Source organism: Protomyctophum parallelum (genome assembly GCF_964188405.1).
Source record: "Protomyctophum parallelum genome assembly, chromosome: 2".
NCBI classification, from domain to species: Eukaryota; Metazoa; Chordata; class Actinopteri; order Myctophiformes; family Myctophidae; genus Protomyctophum; species Protomyctophum parallelum.
The window spans coordinates 48,571,474-48,586,947 of record NC_139699.1 but is presented as its reverse complement, the minus strand read 5'-3'; the positions used below and the strand labels follow the sequence as shown (position 1 = coordinate 48,586,947).

The 15,474-nt window shown below is 43.3% G+C and overlaps 1 protein-coding gene across 2 annotated transcripts; it reads right to left on the bottom strand.

Moving 5' to 3' along the window:
• Positions 1–1,379: 1,379 nt before the first annotated feature.
• Positions 1,380–14,643, bottom strand: e2f8 (E2F transcription factor 8). Of its 2 annotated transcripts, none has more exons than XM_083793400.1 (14): positions 14,409–14,643; positions 12,989–13,046; positions 12,631–12,888; positions 12,391–12,541; positions 11,194–11,502; positions 10,611–10,772; positions 10,360–10,500; positions 9,401–9,619; positions 8,252–8,333; positions 7,710–8,160; positions 6,586–6,843; positions 5,243–5,378; positions 2,216–2,538; positions 1,380–1,704 (listed from the first exon to the last, which is right to left on the bottom strand). In XM_083793400.1, exons 1-14 carry the CDS (start codon positions 14,423–14,425, stop codon positions 1,534–1,536), a joined length of 2,736 nt encoding a protein of 911 aa, XP_083649526.1. In that variant the 5' UTR covers positions 14,426–14,643; the 3' UTR covers positions 1,380–1,533. The 2 variants fall into 2 exon arrangements, with proteins under 2 accessions (XP_083649526.1, XP_083649527.1); XM_083793401.1 differs by having other exon boundaries at positions 6,586–6,828.
• Between the last annotated feature and the right edge of the window lie 831 nt (positions 14,644–15,474).

Below are 15,474 nucleotides of genomic sequence, written 5' to 3'. Positions count from 1 at the left end.
ACGTCATATTGTAACTCATTGTCATATTGACTCTTTATTGTTAATGGCATTTAATGCTTGTGTTGGCACCGTTTGTTTTATATCATCATTACATGACCTAATCAACATGAGTCAGACTTTAATATATTAGCGCCCCTCACTTCACGCGGGTGTGATTATTTCCCCCTATAGTCGATCTACAATGTAGATTGGCTATGCCATGATGATGCACAGAATAGGAACGCTAGGTTAATGTAGATTGGCTATGCCATGATGATGCACAGAATAGGAACGCTAGGTCAATGTAGATTGGCTATGCCATGATGATGCACAGAATAGGAACGCTATGGTCCACGTGGTTATACCGTAAATGTAATCTAGTCACGTCAAATTTCCATATGCACCAAAAACATTCTCTTCAATTCTACTGGACCACACAGCAGTTCAGCCATTTGTTCTGGACTAACAGTATCAATTCAGTCAATGGAAATTCTTGGCTGATGCCATCATCCTCATGACAGCTGCAGACAGTGTAGAGAAGCAGCACATGTGGGATGGTATATCGAAATTGTGGTGGACATACGATTTGTTACCGCTGGTTTTCTCTGGCCTCCATTCCAATTCCAAACCCATTCACTGAAATTGAATTATAGATTTTCAGACGTAGGCAGAGCTCTCTGATCGTCCGGTACTGCTTTTGTTTTAATATAAACTTGTAAGGTATGCTTGCTGGTATTTAATAAATACAGGACATATTCATAGAAAAACAATATTAATCATTTATTTTCATTTTCCATTTACTATGACTTCTGAAATGAAGTTAAATTAAATTATGCCTGATTGGTCTTAGAATCTAACACATTCATTTTAAACAATTCCACTTTTTTAAAATGGTAAAAGTTAACATGTAAAATGTGCAATATTGTAATCTTACTAGGTTTACTAGTAAGAACTACAACCAACCAATCTACAATATTTCCAGTCACACTAAACTAGGTCTCTCAGTCAACAACGTCCAAATCATCCATTTTCATTTATGTCGAGGTGACTTGGTTGTACTTCTCTGTGGCACAAATCACATTTGCAATACTTATCAATTTGAACAGTTAAGAAAATAACACATTTTGGCATTCATGTAACCCATGTAAGCAGAATTTGCTATTGCTGAATAGACAACCCTTCACCCCGTTGATAAAAACCATTCGTAAAAGAAATATCTCTTCCAGTCACACTTTCAAAAAACCATTTACCATACGATATGGTAATTATGACAGAATTTGGTCATCAGTCTCTGGCGGTTGGTCACGCCTTGACAGCAGTCGGCATGCCTATTTCTTTTTTGCTGCATTCGTTTCTATGTAATTTTCACATAGACCTACTACTAGTTTTAATAAACTACAGTTTATTAAAACATTAAATAAAATAAAGTTTGGATCGTGTGATAATAAACCACACCCCTCAAAATAAAACAGGAAAAGAAAGCCAACAATACAGATATTTCTACAGAGACATGACATCAGACCCAGATGTTATAGTGACAGACATGGAGGCTTTTTACGACCCTTTGGGGCTGACTTCAAGTTTCCTCTGAGGGATGTAAACGGTGCTGGTGGACGTACACGGGCTGCTGGTCGTCACCACGGTGGCCAGAGGGGACAGGGAGACAGGGGTGTGGAAGAAGCTGGGTTGGGAGACACCTGTCCCCTTGGGTGTGGTCATCAGAGGCTGGACGGAAAGAAGAATTCCAGCATGTTAACAGAATGACAACAGCAGAAATGCTTGTGTAGTTTTTCTTGTAAAAAAAAGGAAAGCAAGCGGTCAACTAAAACTTAACCCATTTAGACCTGAGGACGATTCTACAAATGTCTTCTGAATCCTGACAGTTTTCTGAAACCCCATGGTTCTATGTCAGTGGTTCTCAAACTATTTCATGTCAAGGACCACAGAATTTATGTGTAATCGGCCGCCGACCCTCATGTGAAAATATGTTTCAGATGTAATCGGCCGCTGGCCCCCATGTGAAAATATGTTTCAGATTTGAGTTATAGATTTGAGTTATACTCAGAATATATATTCAAAGATTTGTGCCACATTTTCACGATCTTTCGAAAATAGCAGACCTACAAGCTTGTAGCGTGGCACTCGGTGCCGCGCTATGAGCTTGTAGATCTGCTATTTTTCAATGGCTAAAGTATAACAAAATGCTTAAAAACACCAAAAGGTGTATTTCTTTTACCTGCTGCACACTGATGAGCGTCAGTGGTTGTCCGTGTACAGTCTGCTGGATGGGGAGCGGAGACATGGGTTTAATGAACACCATGCGTCCCAGATGTGCCAGATGTGCAGGCAGTGGACTGGGCAGGGTGCCGGTGCGTTCAGGGGTCTGTCCTGGGCCGGGCCCCCCCTGGATGAGGCCGAGGTTCTGCAGAGTGAAGTTGAGGATGGCAGGACTGGGGCTGTGGAGCCGTTGGCCCTGGGAGGAGAGGGGCGACGCAGCAGGGAATCTGTGAAGGCGCAGTCCAGTGGGGGTGACCTCCTGGACAAGAGGAGGTCTGGAGCCTGGAGGGAGGGAGGGAGGGAGAAAGTTCAGATTCATTGTTAAGACAGGGGTAGAACTCCTCCCAACAATCACCTATATAACCAAAAAGACAGTCTGCTCTCATGAGATTCTAACTATGGAAATCAGAACCACATGAGAGCTTGTTTGTTATACATGAGCTGCAACTCTCTTAAGAGGTGTGTGTGGTTGCTCAACTGCAGGGAAAATATAGACTCCCCAGGAGTATTTTGTAGTGGTGCTAGCCACTCCTATACGCAGCAATGTGTGTCCCTCTGTGTGTCTGTATGTATGTATGTATGTCTAAGCATGTAAATACCATTGTTTCTCTGCTCTTGCGAATACAACCCTGAATGGAAACACCTCAAAAGCACTTTTGCGCTGGAAGGGGGTGAATTTTGGCCTATATTGAAAAAAAAGGAAATGCGCGAATGTGGTATGGAAACACTTTTTAAATTAGAAAGTATTGAACCCGCATTATATCGCTTTTGAACAGTTGGTGGCTAGGGAGGGAGTGATGTTGTGGATATAAGGTCCTATTCACTACCCGATAAATAATCGTCTAGAGATCCAATCTGAAGTCTGAATCCTCCCAAGTTGATCAGGGCGATCATTTGATATTTATCTGGATTGTGATCACTATACTGTGACTATGGATGCATCATGCAAGGGAGGGGGACTGCCCGCTGATCGATCGCACACACACGCACGCTCACACACACACACACACACACACACACACACACACACACACACACACACGCACGCTCACACACACACACACACACACACACACACACACACACACACACACACACACACACACACACACGCACGCTCACACACACACACACACACACACACACACACACACACACACACCGCTATAATGTCCATATAGAATCTTCCCCGCCAATTAAGGATGTTTTAAAACTTTTATATAACCTGCCTGTCCCTGCAGATAACATTATACGATGTACAATATCACAAGTACGCGGATGAGATGCGTTGAATCAGTTCTGACACAATGTAGTGGTAAGAACCACAAATCAGGCAACAGTAAGCTATAGAGCGTCGCAGTCCCGCCCCCTTTCCAGACCCGGAAAATAATTCCCCGTTCATTTTCCCATAGACTTTTATAGTAAAGAGGTTTATGCTGCGGCCAAGCAGCGTAAGAAAAACAAAACAAAAAGTGTTGTAACCTGCGTTTTTTCTCTCGTTTCTAATTATCTGAGTGGCCCAAAACATTGTGTTTATTGTCATGATTTGTCACAACTCGGGTTGTCTGCAGCGTAAACGTCTTTAAATAAATATTTTTTGAAAAGTCTAAAGTCTATGAGGAAAATGAACGGGGAATTATTTTCCGGGTCTGGATAGGGGGCGGGACTGTGACGCTCTATAGAGCGTCGCAGTCCCTCCCCCTTTCAGAACAACGAGTGGCCCAGGAAATTAATCCCAATGCATTTTTCCCATAGGCATTTCAAAACGTATTTATTTAAAGACCTTTTAAGCGTTGTACGAAGCCAACTCTTGTCGTGACAAATCATGACAACACACACAATATTTTGGACCAAACAAATAATTACAAAGAAGAAAAACAACAACAAAAGTGTTGTAACATGACGTTTCTTTCTACTTTCTAATTCTTTGTTTGGCCCGAAGATTTGTGTTTGTTGTCATGATTTGTCACGACAAGAGTTGGCTTTGTCCGCGGCGTAAACGTCTTTAAATAAATACTTTCTGAAAAGTCTATGAGGAAAATGAACGGGGATTTATTTTCCGGGTCTCTCGAGGGGGCGGGACTGCGACGCTCTATAGGGCGGCTATATTATGTATCTGTGTGTGTTGTGTTTGCGAGGTGCAGCAGAGTGGGGGCTGGCTGTCGGGGGAAAGAAACATCTTTATTATCGGCTATTATTCATTCATGTTTGGCGTATGGTTGAATGTCCCTTAAATAGAAAGTCAGGAAATTGCTTTAATATTTAGGGTACAATCTAGTCTTACCAGCGCTATAGTTTAATAGTTAATTAAATTCCGAAGAGCCGATGGACTCACTGGTTACAAAAAAAAAATCACACCTGTGTGAACCGAGTGGTGCAACTCCCCTCTCTCCCCCCTCCTCTCTCTCTCTCTCTCTATTAGCTTTATTATGGATATCAATCCGCGTCGCTGAGAACAATTTTTTCATTATTATTTTGGGTCGGCCTTTCCTTCTTTAGCATACCTCCTAGACCGGATCGCGCATGCGAGCTGCCGTCCACGGGGGTCGGCCTTTCCTTCTTTAGCGTACCTAGACCGGATCGCGCAGGCGAGCTGCCGTCCACCTCCCATTATACAGGCAGACTAAAAGCTTCAATAACAATAACTCCTAATCTACGGAGCTCTCCATGGTTTGGTCAATTAGCGCGATGTTCGGAGGTCTTTGCTGACTATCCGGTGGTCTAGATGGAAACATTGGTGCTTTCTAGAGCAAGGATGGCTATATTTTAGCTCGCTAGCATTGACACTATTTATTTACCACAAGATGTGAGGCACGCACGCGCATTGTGCACAAACGCGCGGATATTGCTGGCCATTGCTGGTTTCACGCATGCGCACACCACTCGTGCTCAAGACGGATACATGATACATACATGATACATACGGACATTCCTGGATGTAGGAGTGGTTGCACCACTCAAAAAAAATGTGTGTGATTTTTTTTACCTGCGGTTGGTGTGTGATAGATGTTGTATGTGGGAGTCGGAGCCCTGTTGCTCTCTCCGCTGAGACAATGCAGGTCTTTGTAGCCGAGGAGGGACTGTTGGGAGATGGGGAACAGGTATCCTGCAGGAACCAGAGTCTGGAAAGACAAGGAACGCGACATGGCATTAGCTGCTGTACAATCGTTTCAATTAGCTTCCAATCCTGTCCTATACACAGACAGAGCCTAGTCTTTCCATCAGGAAAGGCAATTTGGGGGGTTAATAAGAAGTGTTGTGGTACTGGATTGTCTGGACATTACCTCATCAGTTTTTAATTCTACCAAAGTGAACCACATTTTCACACAAAGCTTCTGTTATTTCCCAGTGGCTCTGGAAACAATGCCACTGATCAGTGACTGAATGTCGGTAACTATACAAAAACGTTTTCTTTTAAGATAGGAGACATCATTGTAGGGTATATTGATACATTACATCCCATATAGTACACAGACATACTTGACAGTACATATTTATAGATACTATAGTGAATACAAACAGCCACATAGTTGTTCCTCTATTTGTGTCATTGTGTATGCGCAGTTGCCTCTATGTGTAATAGGTAGACAGGCAAAAGACCATGATTGGTGTTTGAAGAATCTGTCCAGAAACCTGCTAGATCTATATGACACTTGCTTCACAATCACATTTGTTTCACAACGTATTGAGAACTTGTGAACCAATACCGCCCCCATCTGGCGGAGTAAGGTTCAACTTGCCTACTATTATGTCTACTTTATTGTATGCCAGCCAGTGTCAGATGGGGAAAATGGCCATCTATGAGCTCACAACGCATCGCAATGAGACATATTTTAGCTCTTTTTGCTGCGTGACACCACACATCATGTACAAGTATGATAACACAGGCCTAATTTTCACCTCAATTTAGATGCATACAGGGTTCATTTGGTTATGGCTGCAGTACCATTAGCAGCTGAAAGTACGGTGGAGAGTGGACGTGCATTCGTGCAACACACTGCTCCAGCTAGGACCGAACTGGAAATGTTGCAACCACCGCCATTCCAGACCAGTGTTGTTTTTGGGGGCAGTTATTATCATACCTCTGTGTGTCTAGGTGTGAAGGGGACAGTTCTAACATACCTCTGTGTGTCTAGGTGTGAAGGGGACAGTTCTATCATACCTCTGTGTGTCTACTGTCTAGGTGTGAAGGGGACAGTTCTATCATACCTCTGTGTGTCTAGGTGTGAAGGGGACAGTTCTATCATACCTCTGTGTGTCTAGGTGTGAAGGGGACAGTTCTATCATACCTCTTTTTGTCTAGGTGTGAAGGGGACAGTTCTATCATACCTCTGTGTGTCCATGTGTCCAGGTCCTCACGGGGGTCAGCCCCGCCTCGCCGTCGGAGCTCACAGCTTTGTCCTCCTTCTCCAGGAACGTCTCGACGCTCAGCGTCTGATTGGCTCCCACAGTCTCCGCCACGGCGCCGGGGCCCTTGAGGAACTCTGGGTCCTTGTGGAGGGCCCGAGGGGACGGTCTGCTGGACAGAGGATGTCCCCGAGGGGCCAGACGTGCCTGCAGTATCTCGCACAGCTTTGGGGACGCGTCCTACACCAGGACAGAGGACAAACATGGACATATGGAGAGAAGAAGGCGGACAATGAATGAACAGAGAACACAAGCTTTGTCTAACAGTACGTTTTATTAACAGAGGGCGACAACCAGACGCATTTTCCGGAAGTGCATTAATTTGTCTATGGGACCCGGCGACTAGCGGCGATAGCAGGCGAACAGGCGATGGTCGAAAGAGATAAAAAATAATTCATCTTTTCGGGCGATACTGGGCGATGTGTCGGACCGATGCTCGCCCGCTGTTAAAACGTACTGTAACAACTGATTAGTTAGGGATTAAAAAAATCATATAGAGCATAGGCAAGCTAAAGACGTCATGACTCATTACATTGCAGACGGAACTGGGATGAAATGATTATATACAATCTGTAAAGACTTTTGCGGTTTCCAATCAAATGGCACTAAACCTCCCCTGCAACTGCTAACAAGACTACAGCATCATATTAATAATTAATGAGAATCGTTTTAATGTTTTTCATTTACTCATCTAGCGTAAGAATAATCACAATGGGAAGAGTTAAGGAGGAAATAGTAAAAATATCTGATCTACAATTCTACAGTACAAGCTTAGCTCACTTGTCGCAACACGTTTTAAGCTTGTAGATCAGCTTTATCAACAAATACTTGCATAATTATTAATGTCAACATATTACGTCAATTAATTAATTAATAGAGATGCTAGGGTCCATGTGGTTAATTAATAGACACTTTTATATCTCTGCTGTCGGGAGGAAACCTCATACCTCCAAAATGTTAATTTTTCAGGAAATTAAGAAAACCTTATATTTTTTAAACAAAGCAATACAGTTATGATGTTTCCAGCAACGGAAGAGGACTCATACCTTGCAGGTGGGTTCAACCCTCTTGGCCTTGGCGGGGCTTCGGTCAGCCGTGGGATCTGAGCACGGGCGTTTGATAGGGCTGGATTCCGGGGCCCTGGAAGCCGGCCGGCCAACAGCAGCGATGGGACTCTGACCACTCTTATCCTCAAAGGTCATGGAACGGACAGCCAGGCTAGTGGGCTGTGGCTTGGCCAAGTGGTGCCCTCGGAGGGAGGACGGGTGAAGGTAGACGGCGTAAGGCCCACTCCCTCCAGGCTGAGGTAGCAGCATAGGGATGAGGGGAGGGCAGTGTGTGCGGATGTAGGAGACCGATCCCAGTGGCTGGGCCGGAGGTTGCGTCTGAGGGGCGAGGTGTGTGGCATTAGTGTCAACTCTGGCTTCCTGGGACCCTGTGGTGTGAGCAGCATTCTGCTCCGGAGCCACAGCAGTCTTTGAACTCCTATCTCCCGCCCTGGAATGGAAGCAAGGTGGATTATATATTCATACTGACATCTGAGACATCTGGCAGACTCATTCTTAACTCTACATGAGACTAAACTCACTTTGATTGCTGGTCAAGCTGGATTTTACAAATTGCAGCCAGCTGGGCCATTTTGCTTGGAAAGTCACTGTTCTGTGAATCATCTGTGTTAAAAAGAAAGACAAGAAGGCGAAAAGACCGGGTTAACAAAATACAGGAATGTGATTCAGAATGAATTCACTGGAATTATTCCAATTAAACCTATGCTGTCCGGTGTTAATTTATGGAATACTGAAATTGGCTACTAAAAAGTTTAAAACCCACCTATCCACATAGTCTGATACATACTGTAGTCTAGTATTAGGTAACTGACGATATAAATAGACACAACAAGAGAAAAATACACCAAAATAAATCTTCAGTTTGGGCAATATTTTTAAATACATTTTGAGTGAAACAAAGTACTGTGACCAGGCTCACTGTATGTTTTAACAGTGTGCGAGCAATCCGAGCATCGGCTGACACATCGCCCAATCGGCCAGTATCGCATGAAAAGATTAATATTTTTTATCTTTTCGGGCGACGTTGTTCTGCCCACTTTTCGACCATCGCCTGTTCGCCTGCTATCGCCGGTAGTCGGCGGGTCCCATAGACAAATAATGCACTTCCAGAAATTTCGTCTGGCTGTCGCCCGCTGTTAAAACATACTGTCAGTGCGGCTCTCAAGTTCTTCACACTTCTGGCAGTCAGGTAATGTGTAGCTAGTTAACTCCACTCCTAACTAGTCAGGTAATGTGTAGCTAGTTAACTCCACTCCTAACTAGTCAGGTAATGTGTAGCTAGTTAACTCCACTCCTAACTAGTCAGGTAATGTGTAGCTAGTTAACTCCACTCCTAACTAGTCAGGTAATGTGTAGCTAGTTAACTCCACTCCTAACTAGTCAGGTAATGTGTAGCTAGTTAACTCCACTCCTAAATAGTCAGGTAATGTGTAGCTAGTTATCGTCCATAACAGCAATGTTGGTATCGGTTATCGGTATCGGCCAGAAATTTGACATGCATCCCTACTCTGTACCTGAAACAGAAGCCATGGCAAATTGACCATACTGTCAACCCCTGAAATCGCAACCATAATTAATTAATTTGTAGCCAGTATTTTTTATAAACAAATAGCATCAATTCAGCCAAGTAGCAAAACATAACTCAGTGAGACTTGTAGTGTACTACTCACAAAGGTAATCTTTCACAGGGCTGCTGGGGGCCGAGGTGATCTTGCGTCTGTCTTCCTGGATACTCTTGGCCAGCTTCATGAGGGAAGGGTGCCTGGTGAAGCTGGGTTTAGACCTTGTTGAAGAGAAGAGGTTCTTCGCACAGTTCTCTTTGGAGGTGCGCGACTCCAGTACTGTCTTGGTTGTAGCCGCCGGACAGCCGGACGCAGAGACCTCAGATTCTGGAATAGACATTACTGCTTATTACTGGCTGTGTGTGTTTATTTAACACATTTAGGCCTGACGTCAAAATTTTAAAAAATGTCTTCTTGACAGTTTTCTGAAATACCTATGTTTCTATGTCAGTGGTGCTCAATATTTGCTGTGAAAGAATCTACATTCAAAGATTTGCGTGGCATTTTCCAAAATTGCAGGCCTACAAGCTTGTAGATCTGCTATTTTTCAATAGTTAAAGCATAACATAATGCTTAAAATACCAAAAAGGGTTCCCGCCCAAAATGGGATAATATGAGTAATCCATTTTTGTTTTCAGAAAGAACTTTGCCGGTTTTACAGTCCAGTAAAGACAACAGAGCGAAGGGATAATGTGCTAAACACGTAGTGAGTGGGATTCAAACCCACGGTTGTGTGCTTTTGTCGTGCTTTTGCTTGGCATAATTACTAGAGATGTCCCGATACTATATCGGTATCGGGAAAAGTATCGGATCGGCCCTTATTTGTCATATTCGGTATCGGAATCGTATCGGAAGCGGAAAAAATAGGGACATCCCTAATAATAACCCATAAAAATTATAAAACTTCAATCACTTATTCATCAAGGTGTGTTCATAATTGACATGCTGTAGTGTATGTGACCACGTGAATCATAAAAAAACAATTTGACTTTTTATGAGCTTATCAGAACCTGTAGGCACCCTGTATAGAAATGTGGACCAATGTTTAGCTTCAGTAACACTGATACCTGTAACTTTGGGAAATTCATGAGGGCCAATCCATTCAAACGCTGGCTTCCTCCCCCTCCTCTCCTCCGTCACATGGACCTTCTCTATCAGCTTCAGACTCCGTAGGATGTTGGCTATGTCATAGAGCCGCCGCACTTTGGCTGGAATGACGGAAAACATTGGTTACTTTATTTCCTACAATTCAACACCAGTATGTGACGCTGACAGATATAAAGCGTGTTGCTCAGAATGTTCAGGTATCTGAACTTACTTTTGACCTTGCTCTTGTCCTGATCTGCTGCGTTATCCTCTCCAATGAGGATCTTAGCCGCAACCTCTAGACTGACCACAGGAGGACTGGACACCAGGAATAACATGACAAACTTCTGGCTCATCACCCTAAGTGATTTGTCCTTCCTACTGTTGACAGAGGCTGGGGAGAATGGAGAAATTACAACTGATTATTACCTCTGTCCAAAACAAGATGTAAGTAGTAGTATGAAATAGAAGCCATCTCGTAGTAGTACAAAAAATAATCACATACGTGAAACATTAAAAGCTGCCATATGACGTAATTTAAAAAGCATTGGAGGACCTAGCGCCCCTCAAAACGTACGTGGACGTGTCATGTATGACAGCAGCAATTTTGTGTGTCACACCTAAGGCCCAAACCGCTCCAACGCAACTCCTTGCAACTGCCATTGGGGATAATGGTTTTATGCAACTACATGCAAGCGTTTGGTTGCAAGGAGGTGCGGTTGACCCCCTTGAATAACCCCTTGAGATTCATCTCAAGGGGTTATTTCCCAATAAAGAATTTCAACTTTGGCCTAAGACAGACTATTGTCTCTCACCGGCTTTGAATTCAACTCCCGGAAGTTCCACGAAGAACATCTCTTTTTGCCCCAGCTCTCCTGCCTCTTCCGCCTCCTCATTCTCCTTCTCATCCCCGTCCAAGTCGAATTCCCTTTCGCTCTGCAGCTGCCGGATGTGTTGCATCTGCTGTGCATATCGTTGCTGCTCACCCACCTGCCTCAGTATGGCAAGGGTCTGGGTCAGCTTGGAGCGTCCACGCCATATATAGCGGTTCTTGGCTGAGCGACTCACCATATGAAGGCTCTCAAGCACGTTCATGATGTCATAGATGCGCCTGCGCTCCACATCTGTGTGCATGAAAAGGAAAGAATAATAATAATTGTGTGCCAATGAGTGGAGAGGGCGAAAAGGTGTAAGAATATAAAACAACTAAAATGTTCCCACTCCTTCGTCGACATGGCAAGAAGGAATTCAAGGACTTTTCAAGGACATTATACAACTTTCACACTCTTTGGGTTTTACTTTCGCCATTCCTTGGTGTACACAATATACACAGTGACATTTCAATACATAGTGTGAACAGTCTGTTCATGCTGGGTTCCTTTATGGCTGGTGGTGTGAGCTGTGATTGGTCTACTTTTAATTATTACGGGGGGCAGCAGTGGCCTAAAGATTAGATTATTTCCGGAAGGTTCCCGGTTGCGTTCCCCAGACCAACAAGAGAACTGTGGGTGGTGAATTGATTGTCCACCACTTACCCCTCCCCCAACACCTGAATATGGCCTTGGGTGGGTTTGGTGCACTTGAGTAAGTTTTTTGGGCCGAACAAATAATTAGAAAGAAGAAAAAACACTTTTTTTTTGTTTTGCTTCTTTGTAATTATTTGTTTGGTCCAAAATATTGTAGTTTGTTATCATGAATTGTCACGACTCGAGTTGACTTTGTCCACGGCGTAACCGTCTTTAAATAAATACCTTTTGAAATGTCTATGGGAAAAATGCATTGGGAATCATTTCCTGGACCTGGCGTTGTCATGAAATAGTATAAAGTCTGTTCTGTTGTCATACGGGTCAGCTCCCCTGTGTGCAAGGCGTGGCTGAAGATAAGCTAGCATGCTAGTTTAGCTACCTCCCTGGGTAAATAAAGGTTTAAAAGAAGAAAAAACATACACACAATAAAAAAATCGAAGCATTTTAAGTTGACAAAAGTTATTTAAACAAATTGTATAGACTTACTGAGCTCAGTAGCCACATCGTCCAAACAGATGCCATTGTTGAGGGCAGGGTCAGGGTAATCCGGGTAGCGGGCAAGGAATTTATGACAGAGCAAGCCCAGACTCTTCTCTTTCCTGCTCAGCTTCTCTGTCTCCTCTCCCGTTTCAATGTCCTAGAGACAAAGATATATATTAGTTAAGTTGTCAACACATACCGAACATTAGGTCAGTGACTTATGTGTGCTGTGGCAAATAATTTTACTTGTGTAGGCTCAAGGGTCTCCTCTCCATCGTTATCATTGCACAACTCCTTCTCTCGATTCCTGATGTCAGGGCTAGCAGCACTGATGAGCATCTTAAGATTTGATGTGGGTGTCCAGGGCTCTCCAGATGCCACTTCCATTGGCTTGGTTGGCGTTGTGAGAGGGCCCATGTTTTGTTGGTTCTCTGTTGATACTGTACAAGGGCCAAGTATTTTCCTTGGTGTTTTTGCCACAATCTCGGGCACTACAAAGACATCCTGTTGAATATAAATGGGGAAAGCCCATAAGTAAGTAAAGTAATGCTTGAAAGTTAGCTGGCTGTGAACTATTTAGTGCAACAAAAAAAACATTAGATACCTTAGAGGTGGGGTGGGTCACGTGTTGAGACTCTGCTGTTATGCTCATCATTTTCCACCTTAGAAAGAACATTAACATTAACATTAACATTAACATTAACTATCTTCGTATTACATGGCAGCAGCATATTACATTATATTAATGGCATTTCAGGGGTGGCAGAGATTGTCCCTGAAATGGAGGTAACAATAATATTACCAGAAACACATATCCATAACATAATAGACCATAACAGGTCTGTAGCTTTGAGAGCGTTCAAATGGAACCAAATGGACATGTACGTGCTTCCATTTTGTACACTTTCAGAGTTAAGGGCTCCTTAAGTTGCAAATTAAACATACATAATACAACAGAAAATCAAACATTATAATTATAATAATAACATTATAATGATGGCAGCCGCAGAGATCATCTTATCAGAACTTGCCCAAACATTTAGATTCTCGTAGATACAATCTGTGTTCCCATTGCGCAAAGTTCGACTGCCTGTAGCCAATGACTGCTAACCAAGCTAAGTACAGTACATACTACATACCATTACATGGTATCATGTAATGGTATGTGTACTGTACACCGTTTTAGATTGTTGCACTTGATCACTTAATGATCACAAGGAAGGGTAATTACCTTTTTTGGTCGAATTATATTTAATGGGTAATAGCGTTATTGTAATCTCGTAATGTTAGCAATAGCATTAAGGCATCAAAGGGGACTTTTTATATCAGAATCTAAAAAATCAAATAGCACCGCCTTGAGCTTGGCGGTGAATGGCGTGCGGACCCATCCAATGATCGCACTCAACGGCCCCGTTAGCACGCCCAGTTTACGAAATCCAGCCAATAGGAGCAAAGACTGGAAGTGCGTCACGTACAGGATGTGCAGTGTGAGCCGACGTGGGTCCCGCGCAGGTAAACATTTATTTTAAAATCAGGGCGCGGAATACGATTTACTACAGTAACAACAACATCCATTAAACACGATTTATAGAAACATCCAAACCACAACTCGGAAAACCTGATTGTAGTTCTGTCGTTACTTTACAACGGTGTAATACAACGTTCCTTACAGTATCATAATCTCACTGCAGACCGCGGCGCGCGCGGGGTTTGAGTGACTAAAGTCAGCCGGGCAAAATAAAGACTTGAGTTAACAACTTGAATAACGGACTTCGATCATCACAAAGTGTTGACGTTACAGTAAACACAATAGTATATCCTACTAGTCTATACCTAGGTCCAAGACAAACTACTGCAGTCTGGGTCGATTCTAGTCATTCTACTAAACAACATTGGATGATCCGTATGCATCCATGGATCAAATCAAATCATCATTCATCGATAAAACCACAAGCATGGATAAAGATATACATCCATCCACGGAAATAACGGTGTGTGTGAATGAGTTTAGTTATAGGACTTACCGTAACAACGCATACATAAACGCAGAAGTAGCCCCTACTTTACTACAACATCCTCCCGTTAAAAAGAAACGAAGCGGTGTCCAAAAATACTCGCTCGCTGAAGCTCCACGAAGAGAATAATAGCAAAGAAGTCAGATGTGGAGCCGAGCCGTATCCCTGATTACTATGTAGGTAGAGTGCGCCAACTTTTCATAAGAAACTTTGTTTTACTGCCTCTGTGTGTGTCCTCCTTTAGCCTTACCCTTACTTATTCCATGTAGCTTAGTTGTAGTAGTAGTTCAGTATCAGTATTTATTTAGTCCCGCCCATAGTCCCGCCCAGGACTGCCGCCTGCCGAACCCCCCCCCCCCACCCCCAATTCTGCTGACGTTGCACTCCCCCCCCCAGATAGAGCTAAAGTATCTGTAAACCACTGACTGCAGTAACTCACACACACACACACACACACACACACACACACACACACACACACACACACACACACACACACACACACACACACACACACACACACACACACACACACACACACACACACACACACACACACACACACTGTACAAATATCTACTTGTAAGGAGGACCCCAGTGGAAACAAGCCATAGGCCTATAGGCTTTCCTGGGTTTTAAATCCTCCTAGCAGACTTCTCCCCTGCAAACTGTTAATACAGTAGGTATTCAATCAATCAATCAAACTAACCATTGTATGGAACGATTAAAACCCCATGTTTACGGTCTATGGATTAAACAGTAAACACAGTGATTCTCAATCTTTCTCACTTAAGTTCAAGGACCACTGGGACCCCAATCTGTAAAATGTGTAGCCTTCTGTAAAGTGTTTATTTCACTCTGAGAGTGTAAAATGGAACAACTGCTGATGGCTGCTGCTTTTAAATCCAACATAATAAAACACTTAGACTACTCCAGTCTTACCAGGTCAACCGACTGATCCACGACATTACAGCACATGTTGCAGAATCAGATGAATTAGTTTGTTTAAATTACTCTTCATTTAAACGTGGGTTTACAGAGGCACATCCACAACGAAACTGTTTAGTTGTGCAAC

Excerpts from the sequence above, each read along its gene's own strand:
- e2f8 (XM_083793400.1), bottom strand. Across the intron at positions 11,503-12,390 it reads CGATGTGGCTACTGAGCTCA|ATGTGGAGCGCAGGCGCATC; the intron begins GTAAGTCTATAC and ends TCATGCACACAG. Across the intron at positions 10,773-11,193 it reads GGGAGTTGAATTCAAAGCCG|CCTCTGTCAACAGTAGGAAG; the intron begins GTGAGAGACAAT and ends CATTCTCCCCAG.